This window comes from Rhynchophorus ferrugineus, unplaced genomic scaffold (assembly GCF_030347505.1).
Source record: "Rhynchophorus ferrugineus isolate W39M unplaced genomic scaffold, kcgeb_rfMv2 rfM4, whole genome shotgun sequence".
In the NCBI taxonomy this organism is placed as follows: Eukaryota; Metazoa; Arthropoda; class Insecta; order Coleoptera; family Curculionidae; genus Rhynchophorus; species Rhynchophorus ferrugineus.
This window is the reverse complement of record NW_027472583.1, coordinates 29,041,632-29,067,985: the sequence shown is the minus strand read 5'-3', so window position 1 is coordinate 29,067,985 and position 26,354 is coordinate 29,041,632. Positions and strand designations below refer to the sequence as shown.

General features: G+C 31.6%; 1 protein-coding gene across 20 annotated transcripts in view; it reads right to left on the bottom strand.

Moving 5' to 3' along the window:
• The window catches only part of CAP (Cbl-associated protein), a 153,171-nt gene that overhangs the window by 109,886 nt on the left and 16,931 nt on the right, over positions 1–26,354 (bottom strand). For 17 of the 20 annotated variants that reach the window (XM_076402581.1, XM_076402580.1, XM_076402584.1 and 14 more), the window contains exons 2-3: positions 22,215–22,383; positions 2,831–2,982 (exon numbers count right to left, since the gene is read on the bottom strand). In XM_076402581.1, coding sequence (XP_076258696.1) covers positions 2,831–2,982; positions 22,215–22,310 — 248 coding nt within the window. In that variant the 5' untranslated portion in view covers positions 22,311–22,383. Of the gene's footprint in view, positions 1–2,830; positions 2,983–5,194; positions 5,492–8,070; positions 8,208–22,214; positions 22,384–26,354 lie in introns of those variants that run through there. The other 3 variants (XM_076402599.1, XM_076402603.1, XM_076402582.1) reach the window with 2 other exon arrangements.

The window sequence follows — 26,354 nt, the reverse complement described above, 5'->3', positions numbered from 1 at the left end:
TTTTTTTTGGAAATACACCCATACAATATTAAAATAAATTATATTTGATTTTGTTATTTTGTTTCGTGATTTTATTTACATTAGTATTTTTATGCCAGAGTAAAAATAAATCAAAACTTAAATTTGATAAGGCCACGTTGCATTAGATGTTTTATTAGAAGGGCTATATTGGCCTTTCAAACAAATAACAATAATAAACTTTTCATACATGGCAAGTTTCATCCCATTTTATTATCCACCCGATTTTAATGAATGTTTAAATGACACAATTTGAAAACTTTGTGTTAGGATATAAGGTTCAAAAAGCAACTCTACGCACAGGCGTACAAATAAGTATCCACTGTTCAACAAAAATAATAAATTATGTTAAAACAATGTATAATAAGATCAGTCAACAATATAATCTTGAAATATTGTATTAGCGATGTCATTCATTTAAAATATATTTCATTTTAAAATATTATACAATTCAATTGATGCTATTGAATATAAACATAACATAATGATTGTTTAATAGACGAATGCCGATTAATATTTATATGATTTAAAGCGTGTTTGTTATTCAAGAGCATTCTTTAGATTGTTTATTGCTCGTTACCATTATTGCGATTCAGATGCAACCTACAGATACAGGTGTTTCGTTACGGTTATTTATGCATTCAATAATGTTTAAACGATTATTTTTAATTAACATCATTAGGAGATACACCTAGTCAATAATGAGAATCCTAAATTAAATAATTGTCTTTTTTTAATACTGCAGCTATGGTAATTGTGACTTTTTAATGTAAATTCAGGGCTTTGTTATGACAAAATATTTATATTATATTTTAAAGAATATTATCTGTTTGTTTATTTGCCGCAACAATCAGTTCATTTTGATGAATTTTCGAGGCACGATTCGATATATTAGGCACCAGATTAGAAGATATCACAACATAAAAAAATGTTTCTATAATTTTACCTCATAGGTGGTGTAGAAAAAGAGTTTCCCATAGGTTTATAACAATTTAAAAAATTATTTGAAAAACGACTACGATACAGAACGACACTGATAGTCCAAATCCATTTCAAAGTAAACCAAACCAATTTCTAATAACGTCTTATTCGCTACATCAATCTATCTTAACACGAACACATGGTACCTTTTCCTGAAATACACAGTCTGAAGCCAGTGCCGTGACAATGGCGTGATAACATCCCCCGCCCAAAGAAACGTCGAAAGGATGCACAAGGTCACCTGTACCCTTCATCTTCGTTCGCCAGTTTGCTTTGGTTTATGTTCTGAATAGCACTATTTCTGCCCAAATTTCCATATTATACCCTGTATTGAATAGTTTCCCAAATATTAGTGATATCAAGTTCCTATAGTCTACTATAAGAAGTCTGAACTACAAGCTTCTGTCCAAGTTCCTATAGACTATATTATTTCACCAAATCTTTAGTCCACCTTTAGCAGCCTTACGCTTAATATAATACGGTATTCCATTATGCATAGTTAATTAACAGTTATAAAACTCTTTTCATTAATTTACAATACGTTTTATGCTAGTCATAAAATACCCCAGAATGCATTGTAATAACAAGGTTATTTCTGCAATACGTATTATATTTCTATTATTTATTTAGTTTTTACAATACAGCATTGAACAAATGTTAGTACAATCAATTTAAAGCTTGAAAGGTTTTATTAGATTATTTCGAAAACGACTATACCTTTATTTGTTATATTCAGTGATGCTAAATTATTTTTGATAATACAGTTTTTTTTGGAATGCTGTAAAACAATCCAACAGTAACACTAGTTTTTATTATATAATATAATCGACTATGTTAAGCGCCTATACTGTAGAGCTAATACAATTTCAGTAGTGTTACGGATGCATTAATATTTTAATTATTTTAAGAATCATGTTACTGTAGCCAATTCATAATAACTTCGATTGAACGAAATCCCAACTAAAGCTTTCAAATGATGTTTAGACAGTTTAACTATTTTTAGATGCCTACATGCGATATCATAGATTGTTAAGAAGTTAGAAGAAAGGAAAATTGTTATCATATGAATAAACTGAAAATTTTGTTTCGAAACGTTTCCACATAGCGTTGTTACCAGGCAAAAACAAATAGCAAGATTTTTTAAAACATATTGTGATCTACTAAGGTGATCCCGAGCTCTAAAGGACAGGAACCATCAATATTGACACCAAAGTAGAATTACTGATGGTGTATATTCATGGTTTCTTGAGGATATACTGTATTACGAGCTGCTGTGACCGAACAAAATATATGGCCGACAAATTATACTAATTTAACGACTTGTTGCAAACGTATTGTTGCAAAGACCAGCAACAAATGCAAAGCTATCTCTTTGTATAACAATGTTCACCCACCAATATGTTGTTGTCGAATGACATAGCGCTGACTACTACTTTTTGAGGACGACACAGCATAGCCTGGCTACCACATGATTTCGAAATTTTGTGCTACACGGTATCGCTATGTTGGAAAAATGGTGAGACGTTATAGTAAATGACGGAAAATATTTTGATTAAAATATATTTTACCAATTTTCTCAATAAAGGCGTATTTAAAGTAATTAAATTATTAATATATGTAAGCTTCTAAGTTATATTTACGATTATAACATTAGGATAGATCTGGAAGGCTAATTAATCTAATAAGTAATAAGACAACAATTGTGAGATCATAATATTAGTTGTTAATCTGAGGTGAAATAATTCAATTTTAGTTATTAATTTAAATGAATACATTCGGTTCCAAACTTAGGTTCTAATAGTTTTAAATGGATAATTATTAAAATACTTACTCATTTAAACCTAATTTCAAGGTATTGCCTGATGCTTTTAGTAAGTTGTGTGCTTCGTTGTTGGTCAAGTTTTTTGTACTCTGACCATTAATCGTTGTGATGAAGTCGCCTTCTCTGACACCTCTTACTGCTGCCTTACTACCCGGATTGACCTATAACAGTATATAGTTGATTAATTGGAGATAAATGAAGATGAGATGAAATAACAAAAAGATCTGTACCAACTAATAACAACACGTTTCAAAAAAAAATCTTGTTGCCCTAGATATTTCTACGGATTTCAAATCTTCTCATAAATGTACTGAATAGGTTCTGGTTTTTGTAATTTCAGCTTATTTTATATTTCATACAGAGAAACAAACTAATATATTCAAATCAGTTTGGGTTTATTAACCAAGTATTCAACAATTGACCAGGTGCATAGAATAGCCTATGAATGTAAAAATGTATGTTCAGCTAGATTCTTTGAGGTAATACACAGAAAATGTTATCGAGAAAATGTTACTGAAGGAACGCAATGAACTATTAAATTCTTACATTTCAGCCAGAATGTTTAGAGTCAAACAAAAGATAGCCTACTCTAGCATCATTTTATTATGTAGGGAAGCAGGTGTACTACAAGGATATATTACATGTGATATACCAAAAAATGAAAATATCATGATGTCTATTTGCTGATAATACTACAATTCTTGCTGTCTTGATGACAATAGCGAAGAAACTACATGAGAATTACAACAGGCAAGTGACAATATAAATAATTACCAGTTACCAGTACACAATAAATTGCTATTATGCAAGCAACTAGTAAACTTATCTCGATATACTGAATTCAATTATGGGAATGTCCCGCGAAAGGTAATTTATAGTCTGTTCAAAGTTATTTTGTACAAATGTCATTTAAATTTCGGACATCAAACCTGGCAATGTTGCCGCATCAACTCTGAGTTTTAGTTCAGTTTGGTTTTGACATATAACAAAATTCTAATATAAATAAAATAATTGAACAAGAATGTTATCAAATATATTTTATTTTAACATTACAGTATATCGAAAATGTATAGTTAATTAGATAATTAGAGCCACAATAGTTTATAGGTCTGATATACATACGTCCGACAACCGGACAATTTTTACAGACTCATTCGTTTACGTGTTCGAACTAATCAGACAGCAATGTGTCTCTTTTAACTCATTTTATGAGAAGGAATATATTGCGTAATTCTAAAATTAAACATCTTATGACGTATATACAAAAAAAACTGTGAATAGGCATAAATATAATATACGTTTTTCAGCTCAAAGTCAGACATCACATGATTACTTACACCGAGACTTTCAGATACCGACTGTTACTCAGGAAATTAAGAGAATCGCAAGGAGGCATGAGGGGAGATTCCATTCTCATGTCAATATAAAAGTAATATGACACTTGGATAACACCAGAACAGGACGCAGATTCAAAAGATTTACACCATTTGATCTTGTGTAGTGTGTAGTGTTAATACATACAAATTATCAGATATTAAGATAGGACCCAAGGGCTCTCCTATATATATATATATATATTAAATATTAAAATTATATTAATTTGATTTACGTAATGTTATTTTTTGTTATCTTGTTTTTATTCGCATTTATGCATAATTAGTTCCCCAAAAATAATTTCGATATAAATGAATCAATCATACTTCAATCATTACATATTAAGTTGGGTGTGATGAAACAGTTTTACGTTTGTCATACATTTGTAAGCTGGACATGGAAAGGATTAAAGCCAGAATATTTGATGGCCCATTAAATTTAGACAATATCATGATGAGAGATACAAACTTTATAGTAAGTTATCATTGAACGTGAAGCTTGGGGAGGTTTTATGTTGTTGGTATAAAACTCCCTAAATCACTATAAATCATCAAATTATAAGAAATTGTGTAAAATGTTTTGGAAAACGTTAAATATTTAGTAGCAAATTTGAGCATAAAGTTTTTCTACTGTCACCTTGACAGATTTTCTGAGAACCTGGGAAGTTATAGTTATAGTAAGGCAGAGCTTCTAAAGAGAATGAAATATTATTGGAAAAGTTTCACTGTGGAACGTAACTTTAAAATTATATTATTTATATTATTAGATTTATATAACATTATTAAAAATAAAATATATGTTAGAATGTTCTTGTTATTACGGGTATGGTATCTTTCACATGCTGTTTTGCTACAATATGAATATTAAAGTTTAATCAAAGTCAGAGGCAATATTTCAAGACCTTTTACAGTTTCGCAAGTTGTTGGCGTAAATGTATTCGAAACCACTTTTACATCAAGGGCAACACAATCATAATCGATCAGTGTGATTTATACTAACCAAAAGGGTTTTCCGTTTTCCGTAAGGTGAACAAAACTTCAACATTTTCTTAATTCCGACCACTAACTTAAATCGACAGTCTATTTTTTATGTTTTATGTTTCATTCACGTTCAAACACAATTATTATACTCCGGTGGAGGACCTTTCGATTCCTCTAGGCGTACGCGACAATACGACAGTCACTGAACAAGCTTTAGGCCATTTCTCATCTTCCTTATTTATATTCATATTGTTGTATGTTTTTATTTGAATATATTAATTCACATACGAGGAATGTTCGATAAATGCTAGTGAGCCTGAAATTATATAATTGGGGGTGTTGCTTTGATAAATATACCTTATACTTTGATAATTATGGAACTGTATTATTATTGTATCTATATATAGTTTGTTCAATAAGTTCGAGGAACCATCTATTCTTCATCAGCTTATTAATATAATTTTTTACATGAAAATTTCATTGTGTTACATCCAAATTAGTAAAACAATAAACTAGTATTATTCCTGTAACTTTGTATTGAAGTAATTGAATATAACCTATAGTGAGTTATAATACGAACTGCTTCAAAATCCATTTTATTCATCAGATCTAGCTTCCTTTGGATCCTGAATGTTCTCAAACACTATATAAATTCCTTCATGGAAAACTATTTTTATCCTACTTTCCAGGATTGTTGGAACACATTTTAGGAAAGTTAAACTGAAATATATAGTAACTTTTTACAATAATTGCCGGAAATTTCTGTTTCACTTCTGTGATCATATTGAACAATTTACAATAATAAAACTATTTGAGAATATGTAGGTTCTCGAAGAATAAGTTTTGGATTATCTAAGAAAATGAAGTTGGTGTCAACACATTCACTTAAAGGAAAATCTGTTTTTAAAAAAAACATTGACTCGGCTTTCAAAAATATGAATGAAAAATATAAACAGACGAATGCTTCTGTTATTTGTAAACGTTTCGTAAATATTTAGTGGGATTAAAATTTAAAGGTGACTCGTGTACGCTCTGTTATATGTTATAATAATTGAACATATATGGAGGATGGGGAGGAAGAAAATTAAATACCATTCGTAATATATATTATTTCCTTATTGAAAAATGATAAGCGATTTTGGCCCGATATGAATCTTCAGTTAGAATTAGATAAATACGGACTAAAGAAGGTTATTTCGTAATCGAAGCAGGTAGATCTCTACTGAGAATTATGCTGTTTGGACGCTTGATATTCAGCTTGAGGGTCTTAAGATTTTTATTCTTGCGAGAGCCTAACTATGTTGTCAGTTGAATATTAAACCCTAATTATCTGTGGTCACTGCGTAGCTATGAGTGAAAGTTTATTTTATTTAGTTTTAATTTTCTGATTTAATATTTATTACTTTTTTTCTATAGTCTCTGAACAAATTAGAACATTAAAACTAATTTTTAGCATTAGGACTCTGAATTAATTTTGAAGAATTTTTTTTTTGAGTTTGGGTTCACTAATGTGATGCAAATTCAAAGAATGGATATTTTTCAAGGTATTTTTCAGAATAAGTGAAAATGATTGTGGACAATATCGATATTTGGTGACAAATTGAAATGACATTGAAATGGTGACCCACTAAAATCATGTGTGACATGTAAAATATAAAAAAGAGACATCTGCACAGGAGGATAGACAACTGCAGATGAAAAAATAATGAACAGGCGGAATGAATAATTTTTTTATACGACTAAGAAAAGAAAGTGAGAGCAGGGATGGCTAAAAAATTAAGAATTACCGGATGTTCCGAGAAAACTAGGAGGTAGGCACGAGGGAAGCTCCGGGTCACTATAAACTCTACTACAGTCAGAAGTTTATTAAATTATTACTGGCAATTTACAACATAGTATAGAAAAAAGAAATAATTCCACAGGATTGGCAAATAATACTTAATATTCCAATGAATTTAAAGGGAGATAAAAAGGATTTTAATAATTGTAGAGAGTTTATATCCACGAATATATATGAAAAAATAATAGAAAATCATCTACAATCAGTAGTAGATAACATGCTAATAGAAAATGGAAAACGTATACGATACCGTATATTCAGCATAAGACAAATAGTGGAAAAATACAAGTTAAAATTTGGAATGATAATTAGTACAAACAAAAAAAAGTAATGGCGATAAAAAAAAAGCCACAAGAAATAAATATCTAAGCTGCATATATAAAGGTAGAACAAGTAAAAGTATTTAAAAATCTGGGTGTAGAAAAAGTATGGAAGCTAGGAGAAGGAAATGAATGCCAAATTTGGATAAATTATTATTTTGTACTTCGTTATATACCTTAAACGAGACAGAGTGTAACAAAGACAGACAGGATGAGAAGTAGAGAAATAAGAAACGGCTTCGATACTGAATCAGCGGAAGAATATAAAGACAGTCTAGGAAGAAAGAAGAAGATAAACGTGTAAGATACTGTAAAAGAAACTCCAGCCGAAGCAAGAAAATTAAGCAGAGACTGAAAAATTGACAAAATTTGTACATGAGGCAAGGGAAAATTGAAACCAAACATAATAGATATACCCCACTTAGTATAAAAAGTACTTTTTCATTTGATACTATGTTTATCTGATCAATAGTTGTGAACTAGTTAGATAGTAGTGACAGTAGATAGAATTTAGACCTGCAGTCTAAACCGGCAGTAAAATACCCCTGCGGGTATTTCCATATGTAGTCAATCATACTTACAAAACGATAATAATTAGCTATTTAAGGCTAAAACCGTGATGTTACAAAAAGTAATTCAACATTAATTCACAGTCTATAGATGCAATAAGTAATAGCTAGGTAATACATAATATTAACAATATAAATATAAGTAAGCAAATATGAATTTTGTTACGATAAAGCTCCTGGATATTGAACTTCAAACACACAATACACTCTTATATTTCACACGCCCTGTTAAATTAAATAAAAACATACGAAACACTTGTTTGAATTTGCTCTTTGGTGACAGTGAAAAATCAACACTGACCAATGCCATATGTCGAGGTTTTGACGTTCGTCGGGCCTGATATCCGACACCATTAACGTTTACGCCCCAATACAGTGTCATTTTACATATGGAGCATATGTGCACGAAACGAAGTGATGCCTAAATGAGTGGAAATTCTTTTGTCGCTCGGATTTATTCTTCGGGGCAATCGATAACGATGTAATTTGTATGTCGCCAAGACTGCGATGGCTCCAAAAATAGGACGAACGGCTGAGGGAATAGCCTGATCAATATTTCACGGAACAGTCAAACGGTTTTATCTAGATTAAAATTGGATTAAGGTAGAATTTATGGACGACAATTCATTTTTAATTAAGGACCTTTTTATATGCCCTCTTCATAATGAAAAGTGTTTTTATAATGTTACTTAACATTATATTAACTATTATTTTAGTATATACGATAAAACTTCAATATAATAAATCATTCTTTGCTTGAGCTTAATATAATCCGTTAAAAAATTTTTTTGACCTTAAACTTCTAGAGGTGATCCAATAAACTAACTGCAATCAAAGTCTTAAAAACTATGTAAAAGTAACATTTAACAGCTTAATTTTAATGATTTATATTTTTCCTAAATGCCGTATAAGGTGCTTGCATTTATTTTGATCGGAGATATTTATGGGTTGTTCTAAGTTAAGAGTTGCTTTCAAAGTCCACGATAAATAATCACATTTTTTCCAAATAACATTACTATCTCTCAATACTCATCATCTTGATGGCCACTTAAATTCATTGCTTAAATGCACTTAATTTAGTCACAATAGTACCTTAAACATTAAAAACCTACCTCCCCTGGTCTGTCCCTTAATATATTTTGTTCATATATTGGTAATTTTGGAAATATAGATTTTTAATAGACAACCGAAATCGTTCAGTTTAAAATACTAGAAAGAATCAGTCTTTGTAATGTAATAACTAAAATTACATCGTTTCCGTCTAACCTACAATTTGTCTTTATGATAACTTAAATCTAGGTATATAACTAGGAGGATTCATCGGCCCTATCTCAGTCTCTGGTGAAATAATGTTTATACATGTCACTGCAGTATTTTTTATTAAATGCACCTCATTACACAACACTACACAAGATCAGATGGTTTGATTCTTTTGAGTCTGTGTCCTGTTCTGGTAGTATCCAAAAGCTGCAATATTTCAATATTCTCATGAGAATGTATTCCATTCCATTTCCTCATGACCCCTTGCAATTCTCTTGATTTCTTGACTGACTGTGGGTATCTGAAGGTCTTGATGTATGTAATCAGTCCTATAGTATTTGGGTGCGCCCACAATACCTCTCAGGACTTTGTTATGAAACATTTGTATTTTATTTATGTCCATATATGTTTCAGTATTTGCTTATATAATAGCAATTTATTATGTACTGATAATTGTGATTTTCTTCCAATTAGCCAGTACATTTTCCTATATTTCAATTCCAGTTATTTTGTTTTCTTCTTTATATGTTCCTTCCAGTGAAGTTTTGCATCGAGATTCATTCTGAGATATTTAGCGTTATTACTATATGGAATGATAGTATTATTTAATATTATTGGTGCTTGTACGGTCTGTTTATAGGTGAACTGCGCATGTACAGATGTTATTTCCAATTTATTATTTGCCAAGCTTGTGTCCAATTATTTATATTGTCACTTGCCTGTTGTAGTTTTCGTGAGGTTTCTTCACTATTGTCTCCGACCGCTATAATCGCAGTGTCATCACTAAATGAAGCCATCGTAATATTCTCCATTTGTGGTATATCACAAGTGTAGAGTAGAAAAATCATTAGCCCCAGTACACTTCCTTGTGGTACACCTGCTTTAGCTTCTTTTAATGTATAGTAAGCTTCTTCTTTATTGACTCAAAACATTCTGGTTGTAATGTATGATTTTAATAGTTCGGTGTGTTGTTTTGGTAGCATTTTCTGTAGTTTATGAGCAAGACCTTCATGCCAAACCTTATCGAAGGGTTGTGCTACATCTAAGAATATAGCTCAGCATACTTCTTTACTTTCGTAGGCTTTTTCAATAACATCTGTTATTCTGTGGACCTGGTCATTTGTTGAGTGCTTGTTAATAAACCCAAATTGGTGTGTTAGTATTGGGTTTTTTCTCTCTATGATCGGCTTTATTCTTTTAAACAAGAGTTTTTCAAAAACTTTAGATATTACTGGCAGCAGTGATATAGGTCTATAGGCTTTTATTTCGTTTGGTGACTTCGCAGGTTTTGGGATCATTATAATTTCTGCCATCTTCCAAATGCCTAGGAGTAAAATTATATAATGTTTCGTTTTCATAAACTATATTTGTCTCGTATCTAGCTTCTTGTATTCCTCTAAAGACAACGTTTATTTACGTTATCGCGGGAATATCGTCATTACATTGAATATTCTTTGCCGTTAAGTTAACTGCAAGCGCAGCGTGAGTTAGTTGCGCAGCTGTTTTTCACTTATTTCAGTAACATTATTCTGGTATATAATTATAAAACAGTTAATTTGTCTTTCCACCGGTAAAATTTATATTGCCATTATTTGTCTAAAGAATTTATTTTATTTGTATATTTATTATTATTTATGCAAATATTATGGTATTTCTTTATTAGTTACGTACTGCAAATACTGTGATGAAAAAGCATCTCCTCTGCCTCGTCGCCAGGGGAAAGGCTTTATGTCTAGGGAAGATATAAAAACGTCAGATAAAAGTATTTTTATGGTAAACACGTGGATAGTCGTTGCGTAATTTAATCAATATATATTTTTACTCCTTTAACTCTTATGTCAGTTATTTATATAATTTCATTACGTAATGGTATAATATGTCTCTTACTGAATATGGCAGTCAGAAAAAACGATGCCTGAAGAACGCTTGAAAAAAATGTGTGTCGGAAAAATTAAGGTACCAAAGCTTAAAAAATAGCCCCGATAGCCAACAGCTGAGTAAAAGTCCATTAGGGCGAGAAAGAAAAGGATCTTAAACATAACAAAACCCGCTACAATAGCAAAACATAAGACTATATTGGAACGTTATAAACCACATCGAAAATAATGCATTACTCGGCTCATCAACTGTAAGAGATAAATAAACCATAAAGAAATGCTCCTGTATGGGGAAGTGATATCTCAAAAAGTAGAAGATTATTTTAATTTAAATTATTATAATTGATTATTATATAATGAATAAATAAAATTGATTATTAAAAATAGCCCGTTTTATTTCATAAAGCAACATTAAAATTTCTCTCTTATTCATAAAGTATCTTACCCTGAACATTCCACCTGTATTATGTATCTCCCCTGGTGTCTCATAAAACAAAATAAAATTAGTAAATCGATTGGCCACCTTGCAGATATGCTCAAACGAGTTGTTTCAATAAAAATATACAATTAGATTAAAATTCTAACATTTATGTTTTGCCGTTTAGCTTAACGACGAGTAACTTTTAATTTGGAATAATCCTCATTAATCAACTGTTGAATAAGGTAACCTAACTATTAAATACGATAGTTTTGACCTTTTTATGCATAAGCTAACAGATTTATATTAACATTTAGTTTCATAGAATGATTCAGTGTATATAGATGCTAACCATGGAACCATCAAAGTTTTAAAAGATTAATTTTGATGTTTTATTTGAAAAAATTTGCTGCGCAAGCCTCTAAAATACATTTAAAATCTTATGGTAATAATATTTCAATTGTTGAAAGGTCCCCGGCCTACCATAGTAACTACATATTTTTTTGGCAAAAATCGTTTTTTTATTCAATATAATTGCCTTCAAGGGTGATACACTGATAATAGCGACCCTCCAACTCTTCGATACCATTTTTGTAGTACGATTTGCCCTTTGCTTCAAAATAGGCCTCAGTTTCGGCGATCACCTCTTCATTCGACGAACATTTCTTCTCAGCGAGCATTCTTTTTAGATCTGAGAACACGAAATAGTCGCTGGGGGCCAGATCTGCAAAATACGGTGGATGAGGAAGCAATTCGAAGCCCAATTCATATATTTTTGCCATCGTTTTCACTGACTTGTGACACGGTGCATTGTCGTGGTGGAGCAGCACATTCTTTTTCGTCAAATGTGTTTTTCGGCAATTTCGTTCTTCAAACGGTCCAATAACGCCATGTGATAGTCGCTGTTGATGCTCCTTCCTTTTTCAAGGTGGTCAATGAAAATTATTCCATAATTTTATATGTACTTCTATAATTCACAAACTAATGATCCGACAGCTGTAAAATTTATACAGGTATCTTTAGGGGGTTATGACAAGATATGGTAAAACATCATCAGCAAAGAGGAATAGAAGATGAAAGTCAAAGTTAAGTGACAGAAACTGGACAAATATTAAAAAGAATAGTGGGCAGACAACATAAAACTACCGCACCAAAATTATATGCAGAACTCAACACTCGCCTGAATAATACTGTTTCGACAAAATCAATATAACCAGGCTCAACAATGTTAATATTTATGGCAAGTCCGTGATAATAGTAACGAACGTTAAGTTGTGAAATAAGTGGTGCAATCATTATTAAACCTCGACAATTGATGAATGGAAGATGAATCATCTTTTACTTAGTTTCCTGTGGTTGGATTTATATATGAACTCAAAAGATGCAGGTTTTATTCATACTCCAATAAGAGACTATTTGTGCGGCAGCACATTTAAAAATCTACTATTCATGAAAATAAGTTCTTCTTTTACTCATTAATAGGCTGCTCTAGATTAGTTCTATTCTTTTTATGTAACTCTAACTGTATTTTCTATTTAAAAAAATAATTGAGACACTGTATTTTTAATTTTATATTTCAAATACTACACGACCAAAAATATTTTGAATTTCGTATTTCAAATACATGTGAGATAGTATTTTGTAATTTGTATTTTAATTAAAGCAAAACGTTTCCTATAGAGTATTACATTAGGACAGTAATTCTATCAAAAAATTGATTCTTTGATCACCTTAACAAAAACGAACGTCTATCAAAAGAATTTATATTATTTCCTTTGAATTTAGTTTGCTTTTTGACAAGTTGCCGCAAAATTTATCATAAAGTCGGTTGTTACTAAACAACAGTAAACACTATTACATACAGATCAAAGCACATATGAATCACTCGGGTCAGTCACATGACATTTTTCTGGACGTCTTGCCAACTATAAATTAGAAAGCATTTCCCACCCGAGGCTGTGCCAGTAGAACACATTTTGTTTTGTTTATTCACTCTGGGGTATTACCAGGGTCATCGATTAAGCTCGCAGATGTCCTTATTACCTATTACTCAGAGATGCAGGCCTATTCTTGGTCGTTCTTATATATATTAATAGTTGGAGGACATGAAACAATCAAAATGTTGAACAATGGAAGATATTGACATACAGAGTAGAATTGAATTATAGATTCAAACATGTAGATTGCACAATGATTTGGCCAGGCACTGAATTAAAATATCTAATTTTATCAATACTTTGGATAAAGATATGGTTTAGGATCGTAGAAAGTATAATATGTTATATAGCTTGACCGATACAGCCCTTGTTTGGAAATATTGCGTGTTTTTCTTTAGATGAGATGTGATGAATGAAGTGCTTGGAATTAACTATTTCGTTTATATTAAATCAGATTGAATTAGCAGTATATTTTATACACTCCATACAATTAAAGATACAATTAATACAATTTAAGTAATTTCCGTTAAAATGTCAGGTGCTGGCATGTAATTTGGTCATGTCTATTGGTACAATTACAGAGTATGAACGGAAAGTATGCATAAAATGTGGACAATTGTACATAAAATCATAGCTTTCCACTTAGTGTTATTGAGCTATTCAGGAGCTAATTATGGAACGATCAAAACTGTATCTTTCGACGTTTATTACTTTTGTTGCTTAATCTGAAGAAATTTACTGTGAAAATTCATTGAACACTTTTATAATATTATGGTGATGTTGCTTTATTATATCCCAATATTTGTTTTAAGGGGTTTAAATGTGTCAATGACAAAGAACGGTCTGGAGGAATAAAAATGTTCGAAACCTATGAATTGCAAGACTTGCTGGACGAAAATACCGCTCAGACTCCCAAATAGTTTTCAGACTTCACATGCGATGGGAAACATCCAAAACGAGGGAAAATGGCTATCACAATAACGTAATGAAAAGGCTATTTGCGTAGCACAATACGCCTGGTGGTAAAGAATGGATCTACTATGACTATCTTAAATCCAAAAAGTCATAAGTTAATACTGGAGAGCCATCCATATATAAACACTGAAGCTTTGATGATTTTCAGGAGCTTTCAGAGAGTTTAGCAGTTAACGCATCAACTGTTTCTAGACGATTACATGCGATAGGAAAGATACAAAAGGAGTAACATTTACTACCAAATAAAATGACTGAATGTTTCAAACCATACTAACATAGTTGTTTCATTACTTAGTAGGCAAAAAGATAAATTTCTGAGTAGCGTATTGTAACTGACAATGAAGAGTTGATATACTACGACAATCTCAAGTACAAATAGGAATGAGTTCGCTTGAGAGAGCCATTCACATCGACACCGAAGCGGATATTCATGATCATAAAGTTGTACTATCCACATAAACAAGGCGTAGTATAATACGGACAGATAAAACCGATTTAAACTCTTACTGCATACATGCACTAAACAAACTGAATGACGTATTGTTGCTGCAATAATCAGCAATGCCACGTAATAGGCCCAAAGTCATCAGGAAAGTCAATTGAGAAGGAGACAGTATTCTCAAGAGTTTTGCCGCAACTAGATTAGTCACCAGACATAACGCCTTCTGATTATATAGTTTTTCCATATTGATCTAACATGATTATGCTATCAAATTATTTCAAAATGTTGAAGAAGTAAGAAATTTGATCAATGGTTAGATGGCTGCCAAAGCAAGATCTTGGAAAATATTTTGATTAATATATACTGTGCCAATTTTTCTTAGTAAAGCCTATTTAAAAAGAAAAAATGACCAGAATACATGCAAGCACCTAACAGTTTTCCAGTAAATTAAACGTTTTTAACACTATACTTTTATAATTAATATAAATATTCAAGGAGTTTCGGGTTTTTGATATCAATAGTTGATTATTATTTAGGAAATAATAAGTATTATCGGATATATATTGAAGATGATATTTCAATTTGAATTTATAAACCTGTAACGACAAATCTCGATGAAATATATCATGGTAAATATATCCAGGAATCAGAAGTTAATCGGCAATTTTACAGAAGCAAAACTAGTGGTCTATTTATCCATGAAAAAACTTAATTAAGGTGGCGAGATGATAAGGCGATAGCTTTTCTTCGTCTCCCACGCACTGACTATGTCACTTTCAGCGCTTTTTGTTTTAATTGAAACCAATTAATGAGTCAAGAGGTCTCGACTAGATAGGGTCACATATTTTCAACGTTTTGCCTGGGTAATTTGTCGTATAAATTAAAACGTCCAAAGAAATATTATTTCGTTTTTTACTAGATATGATTCAATGTTCTTGAATATTATATGAAATGAATTTTTTAAAGTTGTAAGCCATGTAGAACAAAAGAGCTAGGCATTCATGTTGCGCAAGACAATATAATACAAATTTAAATAACTAATAAAGAATTCTTAATAATATAGCTTTCTAATAATTTTATAATAAATTTCTTCAAACATTTTACTAATATTAATTTTAGTAATAAATTTCAAACATTCAAGTCATTGTCGCTGTAACTTATGATTTTTTATCACTTTTCTGGTAAAACATTTGAGATGAGTGGACGAAAAAAAAAAGACAATTGCTAAAATCGAAAGGGTTTAGGTTCAGCCTATACGGTATATGATTTCAAGTTTTACAACAAATCTTTCAAGTCACTGAAGATGTGTGTGGTCTAGTCGAGCAACAGCACAAACATTTTTGATAAGCTTGTATCGCATAGCTTGCTCCTTATATCTAGAATAATCTATGGAAAGTTAGCTTGCAAGCCCTTTTTGGTATGGCCGCAGTGAATAAGTATTAGAAAAATTAGACCTTAAAAGAATCAATTAGGAAAACCTAAAGTATTTTTTCTTCAGCCTATTATAATATCTTAAATAATTTAAATATAATAAAGCATCTGTCATATCTACTATATTCTTCTACTTCCAAAATCTATAAGAAACGGTAAAATCAGTTGTGAATGCTCTCAGAATGCATCCACAACTGATGAATATTATGTGAATTGTTATCAGCTCTAAATACAACAATTGTTTATTGATACATTCATGGACTTCATTACTTAAGTCAGGATCATAACCTCTATAAGAGTGAAAAGCCAACAAGCGAATTCAAATATATTCAATAGACACCGAGCAATCAAGTAAAATCAATAAGACAAGGCCCTAATAATATAACATATATAGCATTTTGAATACAGTTTTTATTAATAAAATTCCACAGTAATTGTTTATGAGGGCTTCTTAAATATATATATATATATATATATATATATATATATATATATATATATATATATATATATATATATATATATTACAAGTACACGAAAGTTCGAGGAAGTTATCTTAAACAATAATAAAATAATTTTATTACCAAATGTTTTCAATACAATCAGAAAGAAAAAAGAAAGGTGGTGTTGAAATTTTGTGAACGATAAAAAAACAATATGAATATTATTTAGTTTTACATCGTTTTCATTTTTGGGTTTCAGAGATTATTTAAATTCACCAGACAACCTATCAACGATCTCTTAAATAGTCAGAATCGTAAAATCTCGGCTTTAATATAACAGTGCTGGTGGGATTCCTCAGAATTCAGCCACAGATAAATACCAGATCGAGGGTCTATTTTTATTTTAATTCGAACTGCAAGTGAATGTTTCTTTTTCGCTTTGGTTCATGCTTATTTTTATTGGGGGCCTCGTTGAAATGTTTCTAAATCTGCCGGTTGCGAGGTCTCCGATCACGAGCTATCCCCTACGTCCTCCAGCTAAGTCTATCTGCGTCTGACAGTTTTCACGAGACATGGAAAACATACGGATATATCAGCAAAAATAATTATTTTTCTATATAATCATTTAACTTTTCCAGTAGCTGTTATAGTCTATGTACTTAGCTTTATCCCTACGCAACTTAATAATTAATTTTTTCGACGCTTTCACAAAACTTAAATTTAAAAATATGCTATTTTTAGTGACCATCAAAATATGCAATTTTCTTTAGTTAATGACTTCAATGATTTCAAATGATAGAAGAATGACTGAAATGTAAGAGTACATTACGAGCTAAACTATATTTCTGCAACAATTCCATGGCGATAACGTCACGTACCTAGGTCTCTACTTCGACCGACCGTTCGATTGGCATTCCCAAATCGAGGGAGCAATCCAGAATGGTTCGAGGATAGCAAACATGCTATCTTCTCTGATTTGACCTTCTAGCAGATTTCCCATCTCCATCAAATGCATATTCTACAAGATGTTAATTCGGTCCCTACTCCTCTACGGATCTAATGTCTATTTCAAGTTTGTTACACCCAACCAGGTGAAATGACTTTAGCTTTTCCAAAATAAGATGCTCACGAGAATCTTAAACGCTACATGGTTTGTCAGAAATAAACAAATTCATAGGGAAACTGACACTCCAGAAATCAAGCACTTCATATCTCAATCATTCCACAAACAACAACTCAGCTCAAGTTCTTTTGAAAACGAGCTTGTTCGCGAGTCCCCTACGACAGTATCCAGTCGTGTGTTAACTCAAGTTCGCGAATCAATAGTTAGCGTCACTATCTGTTATTTCGCCGGGCCTTCGTGTTCAATAACGGCTGCCCGATCAGCTGGTGCCATATCCCCAAATTTAATGCAGTAGCAGTAGCGACTCACAGGGTCAACTGTGAGGCGGTTTCGGATTAGTTTGTAGCGACCTTGAGGCATGTCGAATTTTACATCGTGGAATAACGGTCTACAAAATACCCAGAAATATAATCCCAGATGTGGAACACGGGCGGGGTGCCAGCAGCGCCAACTAGAACCCGATAACGAATAGTTGGCGGCAACCCCGAGACGTTTATCTGGGATGTTATTGAAGGGTATTTCGATTCATTCAGTGCTCAACCCTCGTTTGGTTTTCACGTGCCACCATCGCCTGCCCAAGCCTCGTCTCCAGGTAACACCGCTGCCATCCGTTTTATCATTTGTACTTTTTTAAATTTTTTTATATAGACAATAAAAAATGGTCTCATAATGTAAACACCACTGTTTCATATTGTTTTACCTCCATTTACCGAGCCACATCATTTACCCTAAAAGTTTATTGGTTAACCGAGAGGCAGCCCCACATAACTCGGTCCAACTTGTTATTCCAGGGCCAGTATCCGCGATCAGGTATGCGTCATGCATTCCAGCGCATGCCTGGTTTTAGACCAGAACAAATAAAATTCTCCAGTGAACAATACTTGTATCGACAGAAAAAATGTAATATGGAATCATTATTGGTAATTAAAAAAACATGCAGTATTATATTTTTAAGCGTAGGTGATTAATTGGTAAACCCAAACATACATCAAAACCGCCGACAAAACCACTGTTTCGATGCAGGAGACCTCTATTTATGTAATTGATGCATTTAAGCTGTGCATTAAAAGGAGACTGTTTTGTAGGATGGTGTATGTGTGTGTTAATTATTGTCCGTAAATCCGTATCATTATTTTCACATTGGTAACACTACACTATTTAATAATGAGAAATGTGTTAGCAATAGGTTTCATCAGTAATAGGTTGTTACATTTTTCAGCAATAATATGAAAATCTGATTAAATTATATTATTATATAGAATTTGGTAAATTATTTTTTCGGAGCGAAAACTGGAATGCTTAATCTTGTTTCGAGACTTGTAGTCCCAATCTAGTATTTAATGTAATTGTATTTTTAAGGTGTATTGAATGAAGATGGCGGTTTTGTAAAGTGAATCGTTTACCGAGTAATTTTTGGAGAGCATTATTTTTCAATATTAACAATATTATAACATAGATATTTTGTATATACTAGTATGAGATATTCTATTATAGATTAAACATATTGAAATATTATTTCGAATTTTGAGGATTATTTTTATTACGGTTACGTAAGTTACGCTGGAACTTACGCAATGAAATAGTCAGATTTGATGTTCAATAAACTCACGCCATAGTGGTAGAAAAACTATTGCATTCTGAAACAGGGAAGTTTTGATATGGGGTTTGGAATAGTGGTATTGACAATAGTCCCAGCGTTATGTTCATGATAAAATCAACTGTTGATTTAAAATTACTACTTATATTAAAAAACACCTCATGAACAGAACACACACTATAGACTTAATTTTAGGTTAAATTTTACTGCGAGAAAACCTGTCTATTTTTAATACATAACAATCTAGAGTTAAATAATATAAGCCCAGTTTCATATGAATTAGATCAATGAAATTATATAATTATTAAGTTTATTTTATACTATATGGTATTAATAACTTCATAGTGATATTTTATATTAAATTATAATATTATAATAATGAAAAATAAAAAAATGTTTTATATTTATATATATGTTACAATTTAAAGTAATTTTTAAAAATAAATATTTTAAGCAGACCAGAGAAATAATAAAATAACGTAATATTTTCATAGCAACATAAATTGAGTGTTTTTAGTTGTAAAAATGATTTACTGAAGGATGTTGTCGCACAATGTACTAGATTGTATTATTTCTGGGTACAAAAAAGTGATTTCTTTGCATAAAATAGTAAAAAATAAATATATTTGTCATTGAATAATAATAAACATTACCTTAGAATTTAAACAAAATAAAATTGTTAGTAAAAAATACAAATGTGGTCGTTGTAATTAGATATTATAAGATTTATTAGAAAATAATCTTCCTGGAACATGGGATCATTCTGATATTCCTTTCTTAGACATTTTAGTTCGATGAGAAGATAATGGCCAGCAAATATATTAGATTTACAAGACATCCAGACATATAGATACCTTCAGTCTATGTCACATCATCTCCATCCCAAAAAAATCGATAATAAATTCCTAGAGGTTTGGAGTTTTGGGGTCTTTGTCACCTCTGAACCAGATTCCTTAGAAAATAACTTAATCCCTTTAGGTATGTTTTTCTGCAAAACGAATACAGTTTGAAGGACGTAAATGGAAATACTATTGTACCATTATGTGCTATTAAAAGGGAAACAGAAAAAGATCTAATCTAAAATCCCTCTCCTTTAGTGAATAATAAATAGAATTGGAAAGGTACTAAAAAACATAAGAGCAAAGTTCAAACCCCATAGGTCCTCTCTAAACCCAAAGCTAAAAATTATTTGATAAATATAAATATAATAGGTGTGAGTAAGCTCCCCTGTGAGTGTACGGAGAAACTGGGATAATGAAAGCTATAAAACCAATCCTAGCCAGTATTTAATTATTTTACTGGTCATGAAAAAGCAGGGAATATCAGTTGATTACTCAGGTGTGACAGCCACTTTATTAAATAGGATAACCTGAGTGCGATATTTTCAATATCCCGCTCTGGATATGCGTATAGTATAACTAATGCGAAAGGTTGGCTAATTTTATTCAATAAACCTGACACCAATTTGGAGCTAGTGGTTTTGGAATGAAACTAATTGAATATTGATGGTTAAAAGCAAGTGGTTAGAAAAATGGATGGAACATTAAATATAGAAAACTAGCTTATTATATATTCGTTTTAGGCGAAGGTAAAAACCACCTGTTGACCAAAACATAAATAAAAACGACCTCGATGGCCAACATCAACTTGATTTATTTATCTGTAGTGACGTTAACGTAGTGATATATTTTTAAGATGTTTATTGATGTCATCTAAATGTAAGAGCACTTACGAGGGATACAAGTACTAAAAAATTGAGGCCTTTATTTAAAAATATTTTGTTATTAATGTAAAATATTTTTTAAAGCAAATAAAATAAATAAAGGTATACAGTTACCAACTTTAACACCCGAACTCACGTTATATGCGAGGTTATAGTTGCAGCAAACTAATATTCTCGTATAAAGCTTTAAGTGGTCTTAACATTTAACAAGATGCCTTATGCATGACTCTCCCACACTTCTAGCTATTCACCACAATAGATCAACAAGACGAGTATCAATGTTATCATCGTCAACGTTTATTTAAAACTAACACTGCATTTAAAACTATATTTCTTTGTTTCCTGTTACTGTAAATAAAATAAACAACAACTATTGTTAATGTTTTGTTGAGGTTATGATAGTTATCAAATAAAAATAATAATTAGTTCAGAAATATATATAAAATTGTATTATATATTTCATTGTAGACTTAATATAGGAATGACACTTAAATGACATGAAATGCATTAATGTTAAACATTTTAAATGCGTTTATGGGCGCATAGAGATCGCAGAAGAAAATAACATTATACAATATGTTTAAACGAAGTATCTGTTACAATAAATAAAAACATATCAAGCAGATAAAAAGGACAAATTATTTTCAACAATTAAAAATTATGTTTCCTAACATTAAAGCATTGTTCCTTCAATATAAATAAATATTTTACTTCAGTAATGAGTCATAATATCTTCATTTAAATTTGGTAGATGATTCTTTAGTATGTTTGTTAAGTTCTCAAAAAATATCTGTCTAAATTTGTTTATACTGAGAAGCACTGGAATATTCAGTCCTATATTTTTAATAGATATTATCAAAGTTCAATTTATAAAAAGGACGTAAAGGTTTCCAATGCGTTCCGTTCACCGAAATGCCGTTTCAGTAAAAACAAACATAACCTCTCTCTGTACGTTCAGATGTTCTCAGTCTAACATAATACGTTTATTATTACGGTAACTCATTTATTAGTATTTAGCCTCCAAGCGTGGTTAGTCATCAATGGAACTAGTTATTCACTATCCAGTATCTCGAATTCTACTCACCCTCGATATCTTCAACGGAGTTTTGGTATCGAAACCGCCGTGCATCCGAAAACCCCACGGTAAGCCACCTTCCAACAACACTTCGCGTTGTGTCATATCCCGTCACGACCCACTTTTTCGTCGGTTTTCGCCAAAGGTCGGTCGGCTGTTGTTCTGGATCGAGGCCAAACTGGAAATAGGCATTTTAGTGCGTTAGTAAATGTGCGATTTCTGATAGATGGAGTCGTCATTAAAAATATATCATCGAATCGATTTCAGATTTTAATGTTTAAATTCTTATCGGTTTACTTTATTTCCGAGCTACTGTTTATTTGTATTATTATTGCTAATTATCGCGTTGTGATTTATTATTGATAACTTTTGATATTAAAACATATTTGGATGCTAGGTTTTTGTGGCCATGTTTTATAATAAGAAATATTACTATAGATAATATTAAGGATTTTTAAACATTGTAGTTACTATTTGAATTCTAATTTTGACCTGTTGTGTGTTATTTATGCATTTTTATGATTTTATATATTTTGCCGTACACGTTTACTAGTGCTAATAAAGCATCGGATGCATGTCAGCAAAATTTATGAAGTCGGCCTGTCGCTAGTTTTTCTTTTATTTATTTATTTTTTTGATTCTGATATAACAAAATGCAAATGTAAATAAAACAATTATACAAAAATAATATTATCTACAAACTCTGCTATGTTACATACAGCTACAATAGTTTGTTGTGTAGGGTTGTTTTATTATATTTACATTGACCCTTTTCCACACCACCTATGAGGTAGAGTTCTAGGCGCCTTTTTTATTTTGTAATATTCTACTAGTGGCTAATTCAGGTGAATCATCGGCGGTATTCGATAAACTTCGGTAGTTTCCGCCTGAGTTTTCGACGTTGCCATTGACAGGCAAGTGAGAGATCGAATCCAACGAATTAGAGCGGTCATTTTGTGTTTGTCCCTGGTACAGGTAAAAGCTCTGTTTCCAAAGGTTAATGATTTTCTTGTTTATTGTTTATTGTTGTTGTACTGTTCATATTTTGATTATAAATCGGACACAGTAATAAATCATCGATTAGTGAATATTGTTAAAAAGGCTTTTATAACACTTTTAATCTGAACAGACATATGAAAACATTCCATACAGGTGCGTGTCTATTCCATTTTTATTTTGCAAATTTGATTCAATTCTATACCAAATTATATCATTATATTCTAGGCATAGCTGACCCTGCGAGAGATAAATATGACTTTATTAGAGCAAACCTCATCAAAATTGAATATATAAAGTTGAATAGTTTTAGGTCTGGAAAGATAACACTGAAAGAAGATCCAAATTCCTAGTTTTGGGAAGGTTGGGAGTTCCTATTTTGGTAAGAATATTACCACCGTTAAATTTGAGTGCAATCAATTAGAAATTCATATGGGTGTATCACAAAGTGAGAGTTATAAATAACTGCTAAAATTCGAGTGGATGCTATATTGGATAAAATTTGAGATAAGTTCAGTGGCAATTTGGGAACACTAGATATATTGATTAAAATTGATATTGATTCATTATTATCATAATGAATGAAGGATAATATGAAATGTTAAAAGAATATTGCCATGATTGTATATGTGTAAATTCTACACACGGACTTAATCCGTATGGATTTGAATTCCATTCCTTGCTAATATTGAATGAATGGAGTGAGGGGTTTCCATGGTAGTTTTGCATATAGAACGGAACCGATGAAGAAGCAATGAAGATATTTTCAGTGATGAGCAAGATATATTATTGAGTAGTTTTAAAAATAAATGTATACTTATGTTTTTATCTATTATATAAAAGGTTGATATATTATACTCTCCAAATATGCGAATATTTTAGTATAACAGGTTAATTGAAAACTTCCCGGCTTGACACATAGATGGCGCTACTATAATTAAATCCATATGTAGTGATCCAATCCATAATAGTTTGTGAATTATAGCAATTTGAGTGAAGCAACTTTTGTTGGATAAAAAGGAATTTCGCGTGTTGATAAAATATTGCTTTTTGAAGGGAAAAATACAGTTGAAGCAAAATCTTGGCTTGATGTCGAGTTTCCGTATACTGCCGCAGGAAAATTAACCATCAAGGATTGGTATGCTAAGTCCGGACATGGTGAAATGAGCACCGAAGACGGGGAATGCAGTGGAAGCCCAAAAGAGGTTGTTACCGACGAAAATATTTTAAAAAATCCACAAAATGATATTGGATGACCGTAAATTGAATTTGGATAAAATAGCAGACACTTTAAAGATATCAACTGAACCTGTATATCATGTCATTCACGAATATTTGAGTATGAGAAAGCTCTGTGCAAAGTGGGTGCCTCGCGAGCTCACTTTTGGTCAAAAACAACGACGAGTTGATGATTGGGAACAGTATTTGAAGATGATCAAGCGTAATAAACCCGAGTTTTTGCATCGATATGTGACAATGGATGAAATATAGCTCCATAATTTCACTCCAAAGTCCAATCGACAGTCATACGAGTGGACTCTACACGATGAACCCACTCCAAAGTGTGGGAAAATGCAACAGTCGGCTGGCAAGTTTATGGCGTCTGAATTTTGGGACGCGCATGGAATAATTTTCATTGGCTACCTTGAAAAAGGAAGCACCATCAACAGCGACTATTACATAGCGTTATTGAATCATTTGAAGGACGAAATCGCCGAAAAACGGCCGCACTTGAAGAAAATGAAAGTGCTGCTTCACCAACACAATGCATCGTGTCAAAAATCCATGAATTTAGCTTCGAATTGCTTCCTCATCCATCGTATTCTCCAGATCTGCCCCACAGCGACTATTTCCTATTCTCAGACCTCAAAAGAATGCTCGCTGGGAAAAAATCGTCGAATGAATAGATGATTGCCGAAACTGAAATCTGTTTTGAAGCAAAGGACCAATCGTACTACAAAAATGGTATCGAAAAGTTGATGGGTCGCTATAATCAGTGTATCACTCTTGAAGGGAATTATGTTGAATAAAAAATAACTACTTTTGCCAAAAAAAATGTGTATTACTATGGTAGGTCGGGGACTTTCAATTGACCTGTTAACCACAAAACATATAAATAATAAATCTGTCTATTATGTGACTAATTTTGGTTTGTTATTGATATGCTGTGACATGTTGCTTTATTTTTAATTTTTCTTTTCAAAATTATTTTAAAATAAAATTTGTCTATATAGGTATTATATGGGTATTTTTTATATTATAGGATATGAAAAAATGTTCCAAAATATTTTATTTTGAATCTCAGCGGATATATTACATAAAATCTACGTATAATTTGCAAAAATCGGCAATGTTGTAAATTCAAATCCTTGTGCGCGTCCTATGATTCTATAGAATTAGACAATTGTGTGGTATTATTTGGAGGCCAATTCACCTACTAAACAATTTTATGTCCAACTAATGCATTTTACATTCATTAGAAAGCATATTTGCCATTTTACTTTTAGTTCTTACTTCCTTCGTTGCTGTGATCCATTTCCTTGTCAAGTCATTTTGATAATCAGTGTATTTTTCCTATTCGAAAAAATCGAATTCAAAACTAATCAAATTTTACTAAACTTTTACGTTTTTCAATAAATTTTTAGTTGTCGTTATACTCTTTTTAATAGTTTTACACTTTTACATTTTGGATTATTCATGTTTCGTCTAGATATATTAATTTAAATAATAAATCTTCCTCAGTTTTAATGTATGCCTTTCGCATATTCTTGGACCAGATGTACTATTACCAATTTCATCTATAATCCGAGTAAAGACTTAAGGAATTGAGCATGTTCTTCTTGTGGCATGTCATCGTTGTATAAGTTTTCCGGCAGGTAGATTTATTTTCTGAGTGTGTAAGTTACATGAGTGGGCTTGGTTTGGTTTGTCTATATTCTATTTGAATCACTTCTTTATTTCATTTAGATAGTCTTGAACTACTGATCAAGATCAAGCAGTGTAAACCAAGTATCAATCGGTCCCAGTATGCTGCCTTGGGAGACACCTGAGCATTTTTCACATAGAGCAGAATATTTTCCGTCAAGTACATGCGGTAGTGACTTTTGCTGTTGACCTTATCAATGACCCTATTTATGTCCAAAAAGGCAACAG